This window comes from Phyllopteryx taeniolatus, chromosome 1 (assembly GCF_024500385.1).
Source record: "Phyllopteryx taeniolatus isolate TA_2022b chromosome 1, UOR_Ptae_1.2, whole genome shotgun sequence".
NCBI classification, from domain to species: Eukaryota; Metazoa; Chordata; class Actinopteri; order Syngnathiformes; family Syngnathidae; genus Phyllopteryx; species Phyllopteryx taeniolatus.
The window spans coordinates 22,151,701-22,173,107 of NC_084502.1; the positions used below are offsets into that span (position 1 = coordinate 22,151,701).

Below are 21,407 nucleotides of genomic sequence, written 5' to 3' on the forward strand. Positions count from 1 at the left end.
GTGACAAGAGGCTAAATGCATAGCCAGCCATAGCCTTGCACTGACTCCAAACCCCACGACAACACCATGAAGGTACAAAAACAAGTTTGTTTTTTTCCTTTTTGGGCTCTTGTAGCAGAAACAAATGGATGTCATTTGGAGTGTGTTGCCTGTGGGAGATGATCTGGTGCTGACAGATTTCACTGGCAATAACCTACCAGCCAGAAAGAGGGGAAAGAAGTTAAAAAAACAAAACAGTTTTGAAAGCTGCCAGTGCCAGGCATAAAAAGGCAGTTGACAAATACCACAGTTCAAGTAATCCAAAATAAAATAAACACAACAGATGTTTATAAATAAATTTTATTTGTATTACACAAAATGTTTTGAATGTTCTGAAGCACGACACATACAAAGGTCCAATTTGTGAAGTGTATAAATCATTGTGAAGCACAATTCACCAAGTTTTGGCATACTAACAGAGAACGTGAGATGTCTGAGATTGGATGTGTGGGTGACATTAGAGAGGGAGCTAATTTGAGTTTGTCTTTTACTCCCATTCATGTGAACGGCTAGTTGCTGCGACGACCATCGCTGGCGACAATGAACGCAAGCTATTTCATCCGCCAGAGTTACATAAAGAAATATACATAAATAAGGTAAAGTATTGTTGTAAAACACAACATACTGTATGTATACTTTATAGAGTGGATTTTTATGGCTCCGCAGCGGGTGAGACTTGGTCGAGTAAAACCCAGAAATGGCGTGTTGCCGTTCTGCTGAGTTGAGTGGGCGGGTAACAGTCACAAAGTGGTCAGATGTAACATATGAATACATGACTATAATTACCAAAATGACATCACACTGTAAGCAATTTCAAATCCTGTCAATTGCAAGTGGTTTTGGTGTTCGAAAGCTTTTGCATTCAAATGACAAACTGCCAAGGTCCACGCCTTCGGCCACCGCCCATTGTGTATAGTAGGGATGGGGCGCTGCTGACCTCGACTCGAGACGTTGTGAGTCGGTGGGGAGAATACTTCGAAGACCTCCTCAATTCCACCGACACGCCTTCCCATGAGGAAGCAGAGTGTGGGTTCTCTGAGGCGGGCTCTCCTATCTCTGGGTCGTCCTGGCCATGGAACAGTGAACCAGCTCTACACCTTCGGCAGGATCCTCAAGGGTGCATGGGAGTTCGCCCAACCAGTCTACATGTGTTTTGTGGACTTGGAGAAGGCGTTCGACCGTGTCCCTCTGGGAGTCCTGTGGGGGGTGCTTCGGGAGTATGGGGTACCGAACCCCCTGATACGGGCTGTTCGGTCCCTGTATGACCGGAGTCAGAGTTTGGTCCGCACAGCCGGCAGTAAGTCGGACTCGTTCCCGGTGAGGGTTGGACTCCACCAAGTCTGCCCTTTGTCACCGATTCTGTTCATAACTTTTATGGACAGAATTTCTAGGCACAGCCGAGGCGTAGAGGGGGTCCGGTTTGGTGGCCTCAGTATTGCATCTCTGCTTTTTGCAGATGATGTGGTTCTGTTGGCTTCATCAAGCCCTGACCTTCAACTCTCACTGGAGCAGTTCGCAGCAGAGTGTGAAGCGGCTGGGATGAGAATCAGCACCTCCAAATCTGAGACCATGGTCCTCAGTCGGAAAAGGGTGGCATGCCCTCTCCAGGTCGGGGATGAGATCCTGCCCCAAGTGGAGGAGTTCAAGTATCTTGGGGTCTTGTTCACGAGTGAGGGAAGAATGGAACGGGAGATCGACAGGCGGATCGGTGCAGCGTCTGCAGTGATGCAGACTTTGTATCGGTCCGTTGTGGTAAAGAAGGAGCTAAGCCGAAAGGCGAAGCTCTCAATTTACCGGTCGATCTACGTTCCTACCCTCACCTATGGTCATGAGCTGTGGGTCGTGACCAAAAGAACAAGATCCCGGATACAAGCGGCCGAAATGAGTTTTCTCCGCAGGGTGTCCGGGCTCTCCCTTAGAGATAGGGTGAGAAGCTCGGTCATCCAGGAGGATCTCAGAGTAGAGTCGCTGCTCCTCCACATCGAGAGGAGCCAGATGAGGTGGCTGGGGCATCTGATTCGGATGCCTCCCGGACGCCTCCCTGGTGAGGTGTTCCGGGCATGTCCCACCGGGAGGAGACCCCGGGGAGGACCCAGGACACGCTGGAGAGACTACGTCCTTCGGCTGGCCTGGGAACGCCTCGGGATCCCCCCCAGAAGAGCTGGATGAAGTGGCTGGGGAGAGGGAAGTCTGGGCGTCCCTGCTAAAGCTACTGGCCCCGCGACCCGACCCGGATAAGCGGTAGAAAATGGATGGATGGATGACAAACTGCATAAATGTCAACCTTAAACCTTGTCACGGACACATTTTGTTATGCATAAAACGGTAGGGGAAAAAAATTATTCTGATGGAAGGGGACCTTTAAAGATTGGAAAGTGTTATGGGGGGCAGTAAACTTCAAAACCCAGATAAAGAGTCTTTAAACAATGTGGAAGAGGTTGGGCGCCAGATCATGAAATACTCTGTATTCCATGGATAGCAGGACACTGAAACTCATAGTTGTTGATGTAGCAAAACACCAAACAGCCAACAGGGATAGACAAACATGCTAAGGCAGAACTCGTAGTCAGAGGCAGAAGATATAGGGGATTCCTGGGAGAACAATGAAGCAGGAAGGCCAAGGGCAGACAGGGTCAGCAACAGAAAATCAATCTACAGAAAAGGGCTGTAGCGTCTTTAAATGGTGACAATCCGGCAACAAGTGAATCATCAGCAGAGCCTTAAATAGGTGGGCGTGGCTGACTAGAAGAGAAGAAAACCCCTAAGAGAGCACACGGGTGACTAATGGCGAGGAACTATGAAAAGCCCAGGTGCAGGTGCACCTTCTCAGAAGAGGAGCGCACTGTCCAAGACTGCCACTCCTGCAAATACACCACCGTCTGGATGTTCTGAACTCTTGGTCTTCAGAAGATAGCCCACACAATCGTTTATCACCATGTCTTTACCCTGCCTGCACAAAAAAAATTATGTGAGGATAAGAAATATTTTGTTGTCTTTTTTTTTTTTTTAACTCCTCAACCTGAGAGTAGCCATGTGAATGTGCCAAAAATGCAATTCTACGCATAATCAATAGTGACTGCTCACCTGACATAGGCTCCAAAGAAGCCCAGTTCAGTTATACAATTACATATTTTGTGGGGCTTGCCTCTTCTCAGCAGGTAGTTCTGTGTAGGCACAGGCTGGACCTTATCCATCAGAATATAGGCCATTCTCTTGGCACTGTTCTTCACTTTGCCAAGAAGTTCACAGATCTCTTGTCCGTAAATATTGTTTCCTCGAAGTAAAGTAGAGTGATTATTTAATTTATTAATTTATTTATCCAGCTCAATCTTTCTGGACTAAGCAATGTGTGAAAAATAGTAGTAACCCTCACCCATAAATTTTTTGCCCTGGTAAATGTACAGGTTAAGCAGTGTGGAAAATTGCTAGATGTTTTGCTGAATGATTGCATGAATGGCTTTTCTTCCATTTGACTGTACCTCCTCCCTCTCGCTGAGGCTTCAGGACAAATCGATCCGGTGTAGCTAAAGCCATTGCTACCGTTTTGTCACCTTCTTCTCCCTAAACACAGAGAAATGAACCCATGAGAGGATTTCTCATCATGTAACAATGACACTTGTAATACAAACGGAAATTTAGCTGCCTCAACAAACACGAAGTTGATGTTTTATGGCCACATGTATGTATCCAAATCGAAATTCAGTTTAAGATCACTTTAATTAAAAAATAAATAAATAAAACTTACCACTTTCTAAAGTTCACAAGAAAACCTAGTAAAAAGTTCCTACAAAAAAAATTTGCGTTGCACAAACAACTTAGTTGTTTGATCTCGTCTCCGATAGATGACGTCTCAACATCCACTGTTATCGCCTTATGTGAGACGGTGACTGTTTGCGACAGTATTTCAGATCTCAGCATGGTCACATACAGTATCATACATAATTGGACAATATCAGGTTGTCTATATCTATAACCAGGGGCGACATACAGCAACCATTATGTCATCAATCCCAGAATGCTTTGCGCACGCAAAAAAATGGCAGCCACAAACTAAAACAATTTTTATAACTACAACCCCAATCCCAATGAAGCTTGGACGTTGTGTTAAACATAAGTAAAAACAGAATACAATGATTTGCAAATCATGTTCGACCTATATATAATTGAATACACTACAATGACAAGATATTTAATGTTCAAACTGCTAAACTTGATTGTTTTTAGCAAATAATCATTAACTTAGAATTTTATGGCTGTAACACGTTCCAAAAAACATGGGACAGGGTCATGTTTACCACTGTGTTACATCACTTTTTCTTTTAACAACATTCAATAAATGTTTGGGAATTGAGGACAATAATTGTTGAAGCTTTGTAGTTGGAATTCTTTCCCATTCTTGCTTGATGTACACCTTCAGCTGTTCAACAGTCCGGGGTCTCCGTTGTCGTATTTTACGCTTCATAATGCGCCACACATTTTCAATGGGAGACTCCAGGCAGACTAGTCTAGTACCCACACTCTTTTACTACAAAGCCACGCTTTTGTTACACATGCAGAATGTGGTTTGGCATTGTCTTGCTGAAATAAGCAGGGGGGGTCCATGAAAAAGAAGTTGCTTGGATGGCAGCATATGTTTCTCCAAAACCTGTAGGTATCTTTCAGCATTAATGGTGCCTTCACAGATGTGTAAGTTACCCATGCCATTGGCACTAACCCAGCCCCATACCATCAGAGATGCTGGCTTTTGAACTTTGCGTCCATAACAGTCCGGATGGTTCTATTCCTCTTTGGCCCGGAGGACACGACGTCCACAATTTCCAAAAAACTTTTGAAATGTGGACTCGTGGGACCACAGAACACGTTTCCACTTTGCATCAGTCCATCTTAGATGAACTCGGGGCCAGAGAAGCCGGCGGTGTTTCTGGGTGTTGTTGATAAATGACTTTTGCTTTGCATAGTAGAGTTTCAAGTTGCACTTACGGATGTAGCGCCAAACTGTATTTACTGACTTTGGTTTTCTGAAGTGTTCCTGAGCCCATGTGCTGATATCCTTTACACACTGATGTCAGTTTTTGATGCAGTGCGGCCTGAGGGATCGAAGGTCACAGGCATTCAATGTTGTTTTTTGGCCATGCCACTTATATGCAGTGATTTCTCCAGATTCTCTGAACCTTTTGATGATATTATGGACCGTAGATGATGAAATCCCTAAATTCCTTGCAATTGTACGTTGAGGAACATTGTCCTTAAACTGTTCGACTATTTTCTCACGTACTTGTTCACAAAGAGGTGAACCTCGCCCCATCTTAGCTTGTGAATGACTGAGCAATTCAGGGAAGCTCCTTTTATACCCAATCATGGCACCCACCTGTTCCCAATTAGCCTGTTCACCTGTGGGATGTTCCAAACAGGTGTTTGATGAGCATTCCTCATCTTTCTCAGTCTTTTTTGCCACCTGTCCCAGCTTTTTGGAATGTGTTGCAGCCATAAAATTCTAAGTTAATGAATATTTGCTAAAAACAATAAAGTTTATCAGTTTGAACATTAAATATCTTGTCTTTGTAGTATATTCAATTAAATATAGGTTGAACAAGGTTTGCAAATCATTGTATTCTGTTTTTATTTATGTTTAACACAACGTCCCAACTTCATTGGAATTGGGGTTGTAATTACTAACTAACAAATAGGAAAACTAATAAGAATAATTTATAAATGTGTAATACTGTATTTCTAAAGTAGAGGTCAGTGGTTGTATTTTAAGAAGTACTTGTCATTAGAATCATGGTTCCCTTTAAGTTCTTCCATCAAGGTTGGTGGGTCAGGAAAAAATTGAGAACCAGACCCAAATTGTCATGTGCACTCCTGTCTATGACCATGCATTTCTGGTTTGGCATGCTTTCCTGGATTAATTCCATTACCTGACAGATATGACTACTGTAAAGTAAGAAAATGGAAACAGTCTAAGACAATGGACAGTCGTAAAGAAGATGAAGATGCTCTCTGTCTTATTGGACCACTTACGCGGATTTAAAATGCATGTACTTAGGAATTTGAATGATTGTTGTTGATGATTTCTCCAGCGTATAAATCGCAAAAAAAGAAATTAATAAATAGCAATTAGGTAATGGTTTTGTGTCTCTCAGTGCAACAACGTCAAGCGAAAAAATAACTTTTGAGAAACTGTACAAACAAAACAAATTGCATCATGCTGTACAGCCCCGGCTTGTTGCTCACCATGTCGAGAGTGTAAAGGCCAGCAAAGGTGGCCCTGACTTGGTCCACTACTTGCGGCTGGTCGGGGAAGAAACGTTCGAGAACACCAGGTTCAGCAAGCACCTGCTGGACCTTCTTAGTTCCAGCCAGGTGGGTGCTAATATCTGGACACTTCACAGCCAAAGAGCATTCCATCATCAGGCGAGCCTCCCAGGCCTATAAATAAGAAAATGGAGCTGGTACAAATGAAACATTACTTTATGGTTTGTTTTGACCTGCTAAGGATACTGATGAGAAAATAACTTCAGGTTTACTTAACTTAGAGACCCAGGGCAGGTACAGTATTTATTCACTGATTAAATAAAATATGAGTATTTAAGCGGTATGGAAAATGGATGGATGGATGGATGGATAGTTACAGTGCGAAAATACCCGCCTCTTTAGCTTAGCATTTAACTGATTATGACTTGTTTGTTTATATGTAATAATTATCTTTTTTTTCCTTTTATCCTTATTTAACTCATTATTTTAATTAGGTTACAAGATTTTTTAACTGTCGGTACCGTTTATTTGTTTCACACTATTTACTTAATGTTATTATTGTAAATAGCTATTATATGTAACTAGAATCACATTCAATGGAGCACAGACCTCTCCCAAGACTGACTTGTAAGAGAAGTGGGAAAAAAACATGGAGAATTGCATTTGTGTTTGTCTATTTTTTTGTTAGTTAAGAGACTTTCTGGGCATCTGCCTCACAGTTCTGAGGACCAGGGTTCAATCCCCGGCCCCGCCTGTCTGGAGTTTGCATGTTCTCCCCGTGCTTACGTGGGTTTTCCACGGACAGTCCGGTTTCCTCCAAAAACATGCATGGTAGGTTAATTGACGACTCTAAATTGCCCGTAGGTGTGACTGTGAGAGCGAATGGTTGTTTGTTTGTATGTGTGTGTGTGTTTGGTTGTTGTTGCGGCACGGTATCTACTGGTTAGCAGAACTGTGGTTGAACCTCACAGTTCAAATCTGGCTCGCCTGTGTGGAGTTTTCATGTTCTCCCTGTGCCTGCGTGCACATGCACGGTAGGTTAATTGAATACTCTCAATTGCCCGTTGGTGTGAATGTGAGCGCGAATGGTTGTTTGTTTATATGTGGTCTGCGATTGATTGGCGACCAGTTCAAGGAGTACACCACCTCTCGGCCAAAGATAGCTGGGATAGGCTCCCGCACCCCTGCAACCCTAGTGAGGATAAGCAGTACAGAAAATGAATGAATATATATATACATACATATATTATTATTATATATATTTTTTAAAGGGCTCCATGCAAAATGGCACTTTTCTTTTCCATGGCAAAAGGGCCAGTGCATACGCACCAATAGGGGTCAGTCTCTGCACGCCTCTGCAGATCGGTTTTGGATTATCCTGATGATCGTGTCCTACATTTACTTAGTTAAAAAAATTACTGCTGTGAGGAGGTTTATTAAAATAACAAAGTTAATTCTGACTCTATATTCACCAGCTAGGTTTTAATGGTCTCTGGGAGCAGTTTGAAACTGACGTGCTCAAGTCATCAACACTAATTAGGCAGAGTCATTACAACAGTCGGCAGTACAGTTGAGCTATTGGTTAGTGACAATGACCAATGTTATTTGAAATTGTAACAGAAAGTTATTAATCCTGCTCCGGTTTGGGGAGTAACAGAATATATGTAACAGGATTACGTATTCAGAATACAAAAAAAAAAAAAATATTTTACTGTATTACATTACAGTTATAGGGGGAAAAAACGTAATCTGATTACAGGTACTTTTATTAAAAATTGGGATTATTTTGCCGGAAAACAATTTCAACGCGGGGAGAGGCCGTTTGTTGATTTCAGCCTTCGGCCTTTTTCAAGATAGCGGGTGGGCCAACTAGTCTAAGTTAGCAGCGCAACATGTGGATTCATTTTCACAATATAGTAAGTATGATCGTAAAATTTTCAAAATACCTTTATATCAAAAGATTACATCATTCGATAAAGGAGTGTTATACAAACAAAATGAGCCCTAGTTAGTAAGAATCGGATAAGGATTTTATTACACTTTTTAATGTTGAAAATTTATGTCAAGTGTAAATTATTAGGAAAACTTGTGACCAAAACTTTGACTCTTTGGTAGAAAAATTCCTGATGTTTCTTATTACTTGAGACGAAAATGTAATGTTTAAAAAGGCCATTTTCCGATTTTTCAATGGCCGCGTCCGCTTCTCATTTTTAGGGTCAAACTGAGAGCAGTTGCATTGCTGAAATTACTTCAAACTTCACAGAAAATATGAATAATAAAATAATAATAATACATTTAGTTTTCTATCGTGGAAACAAGGTGGATAAAGGGATTTTCCAACAACATAATCAGAAAAGAACAAGTATTACCTTGCGCGAAACAATGAGAAATCGTGATTTTGGTGGACCGCCGCAAAATTCGCATGCCCGAATCCGGCACAAAAAAATAGAAAGAAAATGGCGGTTGTTTTTCTGGATTTAGTAACATACCTAAATATAGCTAAATGGGCCAGCGTGGCTCCACTCGCATGGTCATAGCCGCGATATTGTGAATAAACCTTCCATACATACATTACTGCCATTTGGCCCGTGGGAGATTGTGTTAGTTTCAAAGTTAATCTGCCGAGTTAAGATGTTCCTCGACGTGGAGGAAGCGTCATTGGTAACTGGCTATGTTGGGCTTCCCGTAGGTAGGCATTTTAAAAGAGACACGGAAGGAATTAAGTAAGTAAGTTTGTATCATATTCACTGGAGGATTGATTCATTTTAAATAAGATATCCCAAAAAAAAAAAGTATGGCTTATGGTGGAGAGCAAGGGGCAACCCCACACGCCCGCCACTGGCTGCTTACTTTGCGAACTGTTTCATCTCCCATCACCCACAGCTTTACTATTTAAAAACCATATTACCAATTTAAGGTGCTAAACTTGTTACCAGGACATGGTAACAAAAGGCTTTTCACAATTGATGTCACTTATCATCATCATCATATCATAATTACAAGGGTGGGAGAAGTTTGTTTGTGTGTGCGTGCCTGCTTGTGCGTGTGTGTCAGTGATGGGAGGGTCTATGATACCGCTAACTGCAAAGGTTCCTTCATAAACCTAATTTGTCCTCTTTTTTTCATGCAGCATGGTGACAAGTGGTTAGCACGTCTGCCTCATAGTTCAGAGGTTTTGGATTTGAATTGCAGCTGTTCCGGCTTCCTCCCACATTCCAAAATCATGCATATTAAACATTTATAAGACAGAAAATTTGTATCAATATATATTTTATTGATATTGAATTTCTTTTGTCTTTATTAGCATATGGTTTTGGAATAACCAAGTTACATTATTTACTTACATTACTTACTTACTACATTTCTTAACAGGTAACTAGTAACTATCGGAATACATTTTAAAGTAACCCTCCCAACCTTGAGGCTACAACAGTAAGACTATGTCAATAGATTTTAGGGTGTTTCTAATTTGTATTTGCTCTCAGCTCTTGACAAAAAAGAGATCCTGTTGGGCGGCAGAGCATAAATATGTTTTACTTTGACCTAGGGGTAGGAAGCATGTGAGTGTGAGTTGACAACCCAGAAAATAAATAAATAAATAATCCCAGTCATATAGTTAGCGGATATTGGAGACTTCCACAAACACTGCAGTTGACAGGCAGAGAAAGCAAATTTTCTAATTTTCTAATCCAAAGACTAAAAATATATTTTTTATAAACATGTGCTTTCTAGTGGTAAAAGTTGTTCATGAAACTACTGCTGCTGCTTGAAAATGATTCTGCTTGACCAAAGCCTGGAAGAAATACAGTCACTACCTTTTCAGACTTGTAGTTCTGAGGGTTGTAGCCATTCCTGAAGTAGACCACTGCAACCTCCTGATAATCACTAAATATGTGGTAGGAGAGAATTTGATCAAAACAAGCAAAAAGACTAGAATGTTCTTCATGTTGGATATTGACAAACAGAAGACACCTACATAAACAGTCTCTTGTCCTCATCGAGTTTTCCGGATTCAGAGACATCCTCAAAATACTTACGTATGCTGGCAATATTCCTGAAACACATTGAAAACTGTGAGATTGTCAATACATGAAAAAATATTGAGTGAGCAAATGATGTATTTTCCAGCAAAGGTGCAAAAATGTTTCATTTTAAACATGACAATTATTGAAGATATTGTGAAGGTCATCACACCTTACCACTTCCACAGCTCATTCTCAATTATCCGTTGATCTAGGGTATTAATCTCATTCTCGCCCACCAAGAACATGACAACAGCTCTACAATGACAACATGAAGTGCTGTTAAACACTCTACCACTACATACAGTAGATGGATTCTGCGTCAGGAGTAGAATAGGTATGGGGCATAACTGTATCAAATAGCCATCTCTGGAAAGCCCAATGGAAACAAATGTGAAGTTAAAGTATTCTTTATCTAACAAACTTTTTATTATATTAACCCTCAAGTCCTCCAGTACTTGCTTTTTGGCAAGACCCAGAGTCAGGTCTAAGATGCACAGAGTGGCATTGGTGGGACAGCCTACGGGAGGATGTCAAGGCCGCAGAGAGCGTTGTTATATTTAAAAGGAGGCACATTTTTTGGTTTAGCATTGAACTGATTATGAGTTGCTTGGTTGATATCTATTTATCTGTATTTTTTTCTTTTATTCTTATTTAAAACATATGGCATTTTATATACTTTTAGGTTACCAGAGTTTATTTGGATACTTTTTATTTGTCAGTGTCTTTTATTTTACACTATTTATTATTTACTGTTATTATTGTTAAAGTATGTTATTAATTATTTATTTAAGCTCCTTTATGTCTTATGCAGTAGCTTGAGTTCATTTTATTTACTTCCATTTGTTCTTTTGTTTTCATGTGTCAGTACTGGGGGAAACCTCTGCTGTTGACGGCCCTTCCTCACTCCACTCTGATTATCCAGGTCCCAGCAGCTTTGTGAATGTATTTAATCATCTTTTAAAAATGTTTTAACTACTTTTAAACACGGATTTTGGGTGTCACAGGGGCTCAAAGACTGTGGGTGGGTGGGGTTTGTGTTGCTTTGTAAGTATGAAAGGTACTATCTATCGATACAGTATATAAAGGTTTGATTTGATTTATTTAAATATGCATATATCAGATGTAAACATTATTATGCAATAAAGTGGTGGTTAATAAGGTTTTTGGAGGATGTACCGCTTTGATCCATAGAGCTCCCAGGCCTTGGCCACAGCCTTGGCCAAACCCACTGCAGGGTTGTTGTCAATGATGCGCTGGCTCTCCTCCAGCCGGCCAGCCACCTTAAGGATGTGTCTGTTGTAGCAAGGTAAACATTTTTGGGGGGTCAATATTTACAGAAACTTATAGAGGAAGGTCAATCAGAAGAAGTTCAATGCAACCTTTAAGGTCAAACACAATTGGATTTTGAAATTGTTTTTGAGAGGAAACAGTGGAAATAATCTGTTCCAGGATCAAACTGTCCCAATCTTAAAACTTTTAAAGTAACTGTACAAGCCATTTTCAAAGCAACATTGTAACATAAGAGTCTTGTTAGTATTTCTTCTATAGCATATAATTTTGCCATACATAACGGCAGTACACAGTCCGAAGATTTTTGAGACAAAGGAGGACCATTTTTCTCATGGAGATTTTGCTCAGATTTCTGGTATATTAATCCAAAAGCCTTATATGCAGATATCAAAATATTTTTGGGTTACATGTTGATGACTTCGTTACCGGTGTACATCAGGCATTCGGGAGGCGAGGCCTCCAGAAGCAGCAGCAAAGGTGTTGATCTCGATCTGTTTCAGAGATGATGGTCCATCCTCTTGGTCGAGCATGTAGTCGGATCTATTCAGACCCAACACAATTGACTGGAAAGAAGGCAAGGCTAAATGACAGGCTGACATTTTGGGAAACTTGTTTGTTTTCTTATATACATATCCATCCATCCATTCTCAATACCGCTTAACCTATTCAGGGTCACGGGGCGCTGGAGCCTATCCCAGCTGACTTCGAGAGAAAGGCGGACTACACATATGGACAACAATTCACACTCACATTCAAACTGAGCGGGAATGAACCCACGCTCCCTGCACCAAAGTCAGGTGAATGTACCACTAGACCATCAGTGGCTTTTATATACTGTACATAACAATTAGAAATTCAATGTAAGGATGCAATACATGGACAAAAGTCCTGGGGCCTCATTTATCAACCGTGTGCACGCACAGACGTTTGCGTAAACAGTGTGCAGTGAAAATTCCCACGCAAAGTATCAGATTTATGAACTTGCACCTCTCTGTAGAAATGTTTACATTTTAAGCACAACTTTTACCATGTGTACATATAAAACCTAGAGGTAAAACACTGAAATTACAAATAGAACGCAGTACCTGTCCCTCTTCCCCTTAATTTGCAAAGTGCCCTATTTTTTTTGTGTTTTTTTTTTTTTTTTTTTCTAAGTGGGTGTTAAAGTCTAGTGTGGGCTTTCAACAAAAAATATAACGTAATCCAGTTTTAAAAAAAAAAACAGTTAAGATCAAACTAATTTAAATCCATGTAAAATGAAGGTAAATGTCTTCTTTGTTTGTCACACCACAGAGAACAGTTTTGTTAACAACCCTACCAAATTTGAATAATTAATAAAATTGCCATGTACGTAAAATGAGGCTTCAAAAGCATGAATAATCAAGCCGTTGTCTCCACTGCAAAGCGCTCTGGGCATGTCTGCTGAATGCGCTGAAACCACGCCCTGCCTAACTGTCAATCAAACTAGAACCTTTTCTACAGGTTGATAAATAAGGCCCCGTAAAAACGTTTTAATTAATGAGGGCTTGAATGACTTTCCTTAGTTCACCATAAACCTTCGATAAGACAATTGTATGCTGAGTGGGAACAGTTTGCAACTTTTTCTTGTTCCAGCATGACTGTGCCCAAGTGCACCAAGTAATGTCCCTGAAGGCAAGCTGGAAAAGCAGGTCTTTGAGGTGGGCTTGCCTACCTGCAACCTTCCTCGTTTAAGGACCTGCTGGTGGATCTTGAACAACCTTGCAGTGAAATCATCCACAGCAATGGTGCTAGAATACAAAAATGTGTCAAAAGAAAATGTGTTATCCATTGTAATACTATTTTAAATGACTATAGATCAACTCACAAAGATGGATACATAATGGCTATTTTTGAGGTTTGTCTTATTCACTAACATTTTCTGCTTCAAATATAAAAACGTCTCCCTTATTTCATGATGAATTTATCCCACTATGATGTAAGATTATACCCCAAATGGAGGTCAGGATCCCACCTGCCAAGAGCCTCTTGCAGGAATTCTGGATCCCGGCTTATCTTATCCACCAGTGTATTGTAGTGAGTTTGCACTGCTATGGCTTGGAGGAAAAGAGCTTTTGGGACAGGCGTGGGGAAGAGTGTGATGGGAGCATGAGTCACCTCCTAAAATACAAATAGCAAGAGTGATATACCGCTGATTGATTAATGTAATGTGGATCCGCATATGGATCCACACAGAAATGTAATGGGTTCTTCAGTGACCCATGCTCCACCCCTCTACAAAGGTCATAGAAAACATTTGAGTAGTTTTATGTAACACTGGTAACTATCTAATATTTTCCACAAAGGCGCTTCATTGTTACCAAAAAGAAATTCTCACCTCTGATGAGTTGGGGGATTCTTTAATCCTCACAACGAAACCCTGTAAAACTGCTGTATCTTTTGCCACTTCCACCAGTTCATTTATTAGGGCTGTATTCATCAGTAGCTCACGTGGTATTCCTTCAGCCATTCTGATTCATATTAAAAATATTAAACAGTCAAAGTCAATGGAAATATGTAGCATTCTGAACACACAGTAAAGCAGGATGCATACTTGCAATTAAAAATACCAGGAACATCCTATTGTTCATACAGTAGTGTTATTTAGTTCAAGGGTCAATCATCAATCAGAACATAAAATTGGAAACCTTAATTTTGAGGTCCAGTACATTATTCAAATAGTCACTTTCTTAAAATTAGAGAAGAAAACCACAACTAATGGCATAACTTACAAATATGAAATGTTTTCCCATACACCACAGTAGGTTAATAATATAGTAGTAAGTACAGTATGTGTGTTTCCGCTACTAGATGGCTATCAAAAGTGGTCAATCAAGGAGGCACACTCCTGATAGCGCAGTTTTGAGTGCCAGTGGAACCGCTGTTGTCCGGGATTCACAGCAATCACGGTTTTCACCTTAGTACTACACAGTACACCCCTACCTATGACATAGAACACGTGTCCTAGTTTTAATCACAATTTGGAAATTTCTCGGCAGCCAACTGGTTAGAGCGTCAGCCTCACAGTTCTGAGGACCAGGGTTCAATCCCCGGTCCCGCCTGCGTGGAGTTTGCATGTTTTCCCCGTGCTTGCATGGGTTTTCTCCGGGCACTCCGGTTTCCTCCCACATCCCAAAAACATGCATTAATTGGAGACTCTAAATTGCCCATAGGTGTGAATGTGAGTGCGAATTGTTGTTTGTTTGTATGTGCCCTGCGATTGGCTGGCAACCAGTTCAGGGTGTACCCCGCCACCTGCCCAATGATAGCTGGGATAGGCTCCAGCACGCCCGAGACCCTAGTGAGGAGAAGCGGCTCAGAAAATGGGTGGATGAATGAAAATTTCTCTACAGAGAAACTATACGCGTCATAAGACTTTTTTCCAAAAATGTATAGTTGACAAAACACACCTCAAAAGCCTAACTAGGTGAGTAAGGCCATTTTTCAAATCCAAAAGCACATCTTTATTATATATGTTTTTATCCTTCTGCCAAATTTTATGTAAATTGGTCAATGCACAGACATATTTTTGGGACGCACCGCCGGCCAGGTTCCTTGTGATGTTACTTTGACACGCCATAGCTCATATTTTCTCATCCCTCACTTTCGATGCTAATTTCATGGATTTTATCAACTAAAAATGCCTCTTTTCACTGGGCTATATTTATACCTCCTTGATATGTATTTTAACAACTATGGAGTGTTTGTTCATTCTCAGCTCTTAATTTGTTTTCCCTATTAATGTTTGAGTGGAAAATTAAACCACACATCACCTGACTGCATCGCTTTTTTTATTTATTTTTTGTTTTTTTAAATGGATGGGTGGCGCTTAGCCCCGAGGAGATGCAGAGCATGTTGTTGTACTGAAGAATAAAATAAAAATAATAATAAAAAAAATTGCTAAAGCCCCCCTAAAATAGGCATAATGATCCCACTGCCTTACCACCAATCTTTTACCTGGTCCAAAGCACAACATATGGACAAATACATGTACACATAAACAAACTAAATTACTGGATGGCAGTTAGAGTATTATAAAAACATAGATAACACAATGATAGTCATTATATAGCCTTATTTGATGTATTTTCATTTATATTACTTTACATTTGCACATTATTTTACTTTATTAAAAGGTATTCATATTAAGCCGTGTTGAAAATGTAAGATTTATTGTAGTTTTCAAATTATGATTTTTGTTATCCTGAGATTTACCTGATGTTTCATATAGTGCCTCAAAGGAATTAATTTGAAATATGTTGAAACATGTTCTGTTTCTGTGTTTAGCAAGCTTTTCCAATGCTTCCAGCCTTTTGAAAATACAATAAAATTAAGAAAGTTTGAAATACTGATTCAACAAAAAAGGTCACACTTTTTGTCAAATAGGTGCATTTTCACAGATGTTTTAGTGTCATAACTTCCTTTTTGTCACACGAAAATGATACAGTATATAACTGGAATCATCTTTAAAATATCATTCTGATAACGCTGGTCTCATGTAAATCAGTTAATATTTTAAATTTTTAAAACGAAGCTAATACAAGCCTCCGCCACAGGTACTTGCTGTATGCAAACTGAATTTTAACCAAGTGCAGGAAATAATCCCAAATTACATCCCTTGGCTGTGTGTTACTTCTTTAGCAGTAAAAGCTTTGAATTACAGTTGCATGAATGTTAAAAGAAACCTCAATTACCTTTCCGGACAGGAAATTTTGCAACAGACACAGGTAGCTTTCACTGTTCCATCCAAACCAGACTCCAGAGTGCAAGCGTGTCACCATACGTATACCATATGTAGCCTTTTTAGTCTGCTATCGCCCAAGTGGAGTTACGTGGCTTGTTCAACATCTGCGAGTCAAAGACTGCCAACAGTGGCGGTTCTAGACCAATTTCACTGAGTGGTGGGGGGGGGGTAGAGGGTGTGCGGGGACCGGGGACTTTGTGGGAGGGACATAGTTTTTAACACATGCGCACACGCACACACATTCTTTCATTGCATTATAAAGCCTTACCATGCAGAGCCTAGACTACTACAAATTAACTGAAGCGAGACATATGTGCATCATGTATTCCTATTTTTAAAGGCAACAAAGAATACAACATTTAAGCAACACAGTAGGCTATAACAGGCTACTGTTGAAGGCTTGCTTGGTAAAAATCCCCTTTCCATCAGAATCCATGTTTTTCTACTGTTTTATGCATAACATAGGTCAAATTGAAGTCTGTGACATTAAGGTTGACATCTATGCAGTGTTTCGATTGAATGCAATAGCCTTTGAACACAAAAAACACTTAAAACAAATAAGATTTGAACTCGCCGACGACACGCCAGTTTTTTTGTCAATTAAGATTAAAAGTACCTACTCCCTTTATGGTTGGTACTCACCCACTAAACTCAGCTGAACGACGACACGTCATTTCCGGGTTTTAAGCGAGCAAGTCTCAGCCACACAAAAGAGTATATAAGTATACATATGTTGTGTTTTAAAACAATACCCAACTATATTTCAAACTTTTTAATGTAACTGTGGTGGATTGAAGCTTGCATTCAATGTCACCAGCAATGATCATCTCAGCATGTTCAAGTCACATGAATGGGAGCAGATGAGGAGCTCAAGATATCCCCCTCGTTTCATTTTCACCCACACCCTCTTTTATATCACATTCCCTATTAGTGGGCCAACAATCCAACGCTTGATGAATTGTGCTTCACAATGAAATAAATCCACTGAATGCGCATTTGCTCCATTTCATTTTTACTTCACGGGGGACAGGTGTCGTCGTGGCTGCTCACAGCACTCTCTCGTCAGAACAACAACCTGCTGAAGAGGACTGAGGTGGGAGAAGCATATCAATGTGGCACAAATGAAGCAAATGCGGGTTCAGTGAGTATAAATAACTCCAAAAATCAAACTCTTGCATGGCAGGTAAGTCTGAACTAGCCATCGAAGGACACGACATCGCTATCTGGCAGACGCCGTGACAGTGGTGTCATGAGTCCTATTTTAGAGGGCTTCAGCCTCCCTAAAATGTAATTAAGCCTCAATAAATGTTTTAACCTAAAAACAATTCTTGAATAAGTGAGGATAAACCACCAATAAGCCTCCAAAAAGAAAAAAAGAAAAAGATAAATGGAAAAAAAAAAAACATTTCATTGGGCGAAAAAAACATTTTAAATTGAAAAAATAAATCTGCCAAAAGACTTCCACATTTAAGGGTTGCTCCACCCAGAGTGTGAAGCTGCCACGAGGGAGGGTACATGACATACTTAAGTCCGCGGGAGAATCTGAGCAGCCAGAGAAGCTCGTAGCTGTGCGCCTTTTCTGACTTAAGCATCTGTGAGAATATGCCCCTAAATGCACAGCCATAGCTTTGCACTGACCCCGTGCACCATGACAACAGCTTCCAGGGTACAAAAGTTTGGGTTCCCCCCCCCACCCCCCTTTCTTTTGGGGCTGCCGCAGCAAAACAAATGGATGTTGGTCAAAGTGCATTTTCTGTGGAAAAGCATCTGATGCTGACTGACTTCACCCGCAATAACCTACCAGTCAGAAAGAGGAGAAAGATGTAAATTTGAAAAAATATAATTTATGATAGTATCCGGTGCCAGGCGTAAGAAGGCAGTTGACAAATACCACTACTCAAGCGATTATCTTGTCTAAAATAAACACAAATGTTGACAAATCAATTTTATTTTCATTATATCGACAGTATCCTGCTCAAGCTTAACTTGGTCTGAAGCATGACACAAATGAAAAGGTCCAGTTTAAAGTGAACTAAAAGGTACTAACTAGCCTGTCATTCGGCTTTGAAGATAAATGCGCAGTGTTCACTCTCATGGAAGCAACCTTGAATATCAGTTGAAACGAGCTACAATTTTTAACATCTTGCTTGGGGAGGCCGACAACAACAAAAATCACTCTTAAAATAGCCTCGGATAATTGCTCAGGATAAACATTTAGAGGCATCTGAGAATGGGATTGCTGCGTTAGATCGCAAGGGAGGAAAAATGCTCAAATTTGGCCTGATTTTGTTTGTGTACACTGCTAAAAACAGTTTGCATCCTTGATAAATGGTGCAGTAACGCAAGAGTCCCACAAGGTGAGCATACAGTACTGCATTTGTAAATGTTTCACACACCAATCAAGGTCAACATGACTCCTATCGCCCAGAGCCAGTAAAGACAATGATTTCGTAACAACACATACTAAAGAAGCTTTTTGTTTCAACATGTCTGGAGGAATTCGCCAAAAGTAAAAAAAAAAAAAGTTAAGATAGCTTTTATTAAGATAACTTTTCACAAACAAAGTATTATTGTCAGTTGTGACTGACTAGAAGACAGAACTTTTTTTCAACACAGTGATTAATGGTCCAATTTTCTTTCCAAAACATGTTTTGATCAGGTGAGAAAGTAACCGTCTAGTTCTCCATTATTAGGTCTGTTTAACCAAGTAGTGCCAATAGCCACTGTTCTTAACTCAAGTTTAGTTAGAGGAAATATGAATTTAGGTTTTGTTTAAGCAAGTATTTCTCTTGTATAGTAGTTTAATGTACTACATGTTCCCCTATAACACATCCATGATGGTTTCTGTTCCGATGGGTAATAAAGGGTCAGTGGTGGTGTTTGTATGGCAAGAAAGCACATTGGCATAAAACTATATGTCCCCATTGTGGGATGAATAAAGGATTGTCTAACCTTTAAATGTACAACAAAATGCAGTGAAGACCCCCAAAACTACACTGGTTTGTATGGGAGCCGCAGGCGATGCAGCATAAGCTGGCTGCCTGAAAATGCTAAGGGTTAGCAACTTTGCACCAATACTGTACTGATTCTTGTTTGTAAATCAAGAATAAATTGCAGATAAATTCTGAACGTTTTGAGCGGGAAGCACCAATAAGTATCAGTAATTGAGTATGAGTATGTTGGCTTTTTGGAGACAAATACATATTAGAAACCGGTTTCCGCAAATTAATCCATTGTTAAAACTAATTAAGCTAATCTGCTCCAAAGCGACCACTTTAGCTCAGTAGACTACATTTTCATCTAAAATATGTACATTTAAAGTAAAGCCCAACATGATTCATAAGCAGACCAAATTTTGAGCTGAAGGTAAATTTGACCAAGTCAATAATACGTTACCTGGAAATAACACTTAACCTCATGTTAGCCAATTCAGCTAACCTGCTCATTAGGTAGGTAGGTAGGTAGATAGAGAGATAGAGAGATAGAGAGATAGAGATAGATAGATAGATAGATAGATATCTGCAGGCTAATTAAATGCAGAATTCTTGTAACGTGGTTATTAACCTGTTTACACCAAGTAAACTTAGCTTTCCAAGTACCACCATAATGAGTAGGCCTGAGTGTTAAGCAAAAACGAGATTTTTTTTTTTATTCCTAAAAAGTATATTTCATAATATAAGTCATTGCAACGTGATGCATAGTTTGAATTAACACCGTGTTTATCCATGCATCCATCCATTTTTTGTACCGCGTATCCTCACTCGGTCGCGGGTGTGCTGGAGCCTATCCCAGCTATCTTCGACCGAGAGGCAGGCTGCATCCTGAACTGGTTGCCAGCCAATCGCAGGGCACAAATGAACGAACAGTTATTCACACTCACATTCATACCTACGGAGAATTTAGTATTCACAAATGAACGAACAGTTATTCACACTCACATTCATACCTACGGAGAATTTAGTATTCAATCAACCTACCACGCATGTTTTTGGGATGTAGGAGGAAACCGGAGTGCCCGGAGAAAACCCACGCAGGCGGAACACGCAAACTCTACACAGGCGGGGCCGGGATTTGAAGCCCAGTCCTGAGAACTTTGAGGTAGATGTGCTAACCAGTTCCCCACCGTGCCGCCACACCGTGTTTAAATATAGGAAGATTAAAAAAAAAAAAAAAAAACTGTACTAAAATAATGATTCAATTAAAATGTATTGCACATAAAACTTACATAAAATTGTTCCAAAATTATTTGGAAAACGGGGCTATATTCATCAGTAGCTCACTTATTCCTTGAGCCATTGAGCCATTCTGATTAATATTCAAAATATAAAACAGTCAAAGTAAATGGAAAGATGTAGCATTCCGCAAACATTCACAAATAGGTTGGAAAACAAACAGTTCTTAAAGATTAAATGCAAAATATATTGTACTAAAAAGTGAAATGCAAGTTTTATGTATAAAGAAATCTTTATTTTTTATGTACCACCAGAGGGAGACAGCGTACCACTCGTGGCGCTAGTACCACACAGAGAATCACTAACCGAGACTGTAGATTATACTAGAAGTTACCAGGATCCTCTAATCATAATAATAAATTTAGAATTGAAGTTTATTGACAATCAGTCGCATGAATTGGAGACTCTAAATTGCCCGTAGGCGTGACTGTGAGTGCGAATGGTTGTTTGTTTGTATGTGCCCTGCGATTGGCTGGCAACCAGTTCTGGGTGTACCCCGCCTCCTGCCTGATGACAGCTGGGATAGGCTCCAGCACGCCCGCGACCCTAGTGAGGAGAAGCGGCTCAGAAAATGGATGGATGGATGACAATCAGTCGAACAGAACAAATGCTCTAGACGGGAGAGAGAAACGAAGACAAAATCAAAATGACAAAGCACTAATTGTAAAGGCCCAGGGATCCACCCGAGGGCAGCCCGGTGGACGGGACACGTCTCACAGGGCTAGGACAGACGGCGGTCCGCCGGCCCACCGAGGCGCCCTGACAACTGGCCACAGGTACCCAATGCCCGACCCCCACACAGAC

General features: G+C 40.3%; 1 protein-coding gene across 5 annotated transcripts; it reads right to left on the reverse strand.

Annotated features, from left to right (window-relative positions):
* Positions 1–323: 323 nt before the first annotated feature.
* On the reverse strand, positions 324–21,358 carry LOC133481765 (glutathione synthetase-like). Of its 5 annotated transcripts, none has more exons than XM_061780889.1 (13): positions 20,349–21,358; positions 13,966–14,098; positions 13,579–13,748; positions 13,303–13,378; positions 12,036–12,172; positions 11,496–11,612; positions 10,494–10,574; positions 10,271–10,348; positions 10,110–10,179; positions 6,274–6,468; positions 3,519–3,600; positions 3,124–3,313; positions 324–2,989 (listed from the first exon to the last, which is right to left on the reverse strand). In XM_061780889.1, exons 2-13 carry the CDS (start codon positions 14,095–14,097, stop codon positions 2,866–2,868), a joined length of 1,452 nt encoding a protein of 483 aa, XP_061636873.1. In that variant the 5' UTR covers position 14,098; positions 20,349–21,358; the 3' UTR covers positions 324–2,865. The 5 variants fall into 5 exon arrangements, with proteins under 5 accessions (XP_061636873.1, XP_061636866.1, XP_061636840.1 ...); XM_061780882.1 differs by having other exon boundaries at positions 16,322–21,358; XM_061780856.1 differs by lacking the exon at positions 20,349–21,358 and adding an exon at positions 14,571–14,757.
* Positions 21,359–21,407: the final 49 nt, after the last annotated feature.

Bases quoted from the DNA above. Each gene is read 5' to 3' on its own strand.
- LOC133481765 (XM_061780856.1), bottom strand. From the start codon at position 14,704: ATGCAAACTCCACGCAGGCGGGACCGGGGATTGAACCCTGGTCCTCAG. The intron at 13,749-13,965 runs GTGAGAATTTCT...TTTGTATTTTAG, and splicing joins AATCCCCCAACTCATCAGAG to GAGGTGACTCATGCTCCCAT. The intron at 6,469-10,109 runs GTAGTGACTGTA...TCTTATTTATAG, and splicing joins AGAACTACAAGTCTGAAAAG to GCCTGGGAGGCTCGCCTGAT.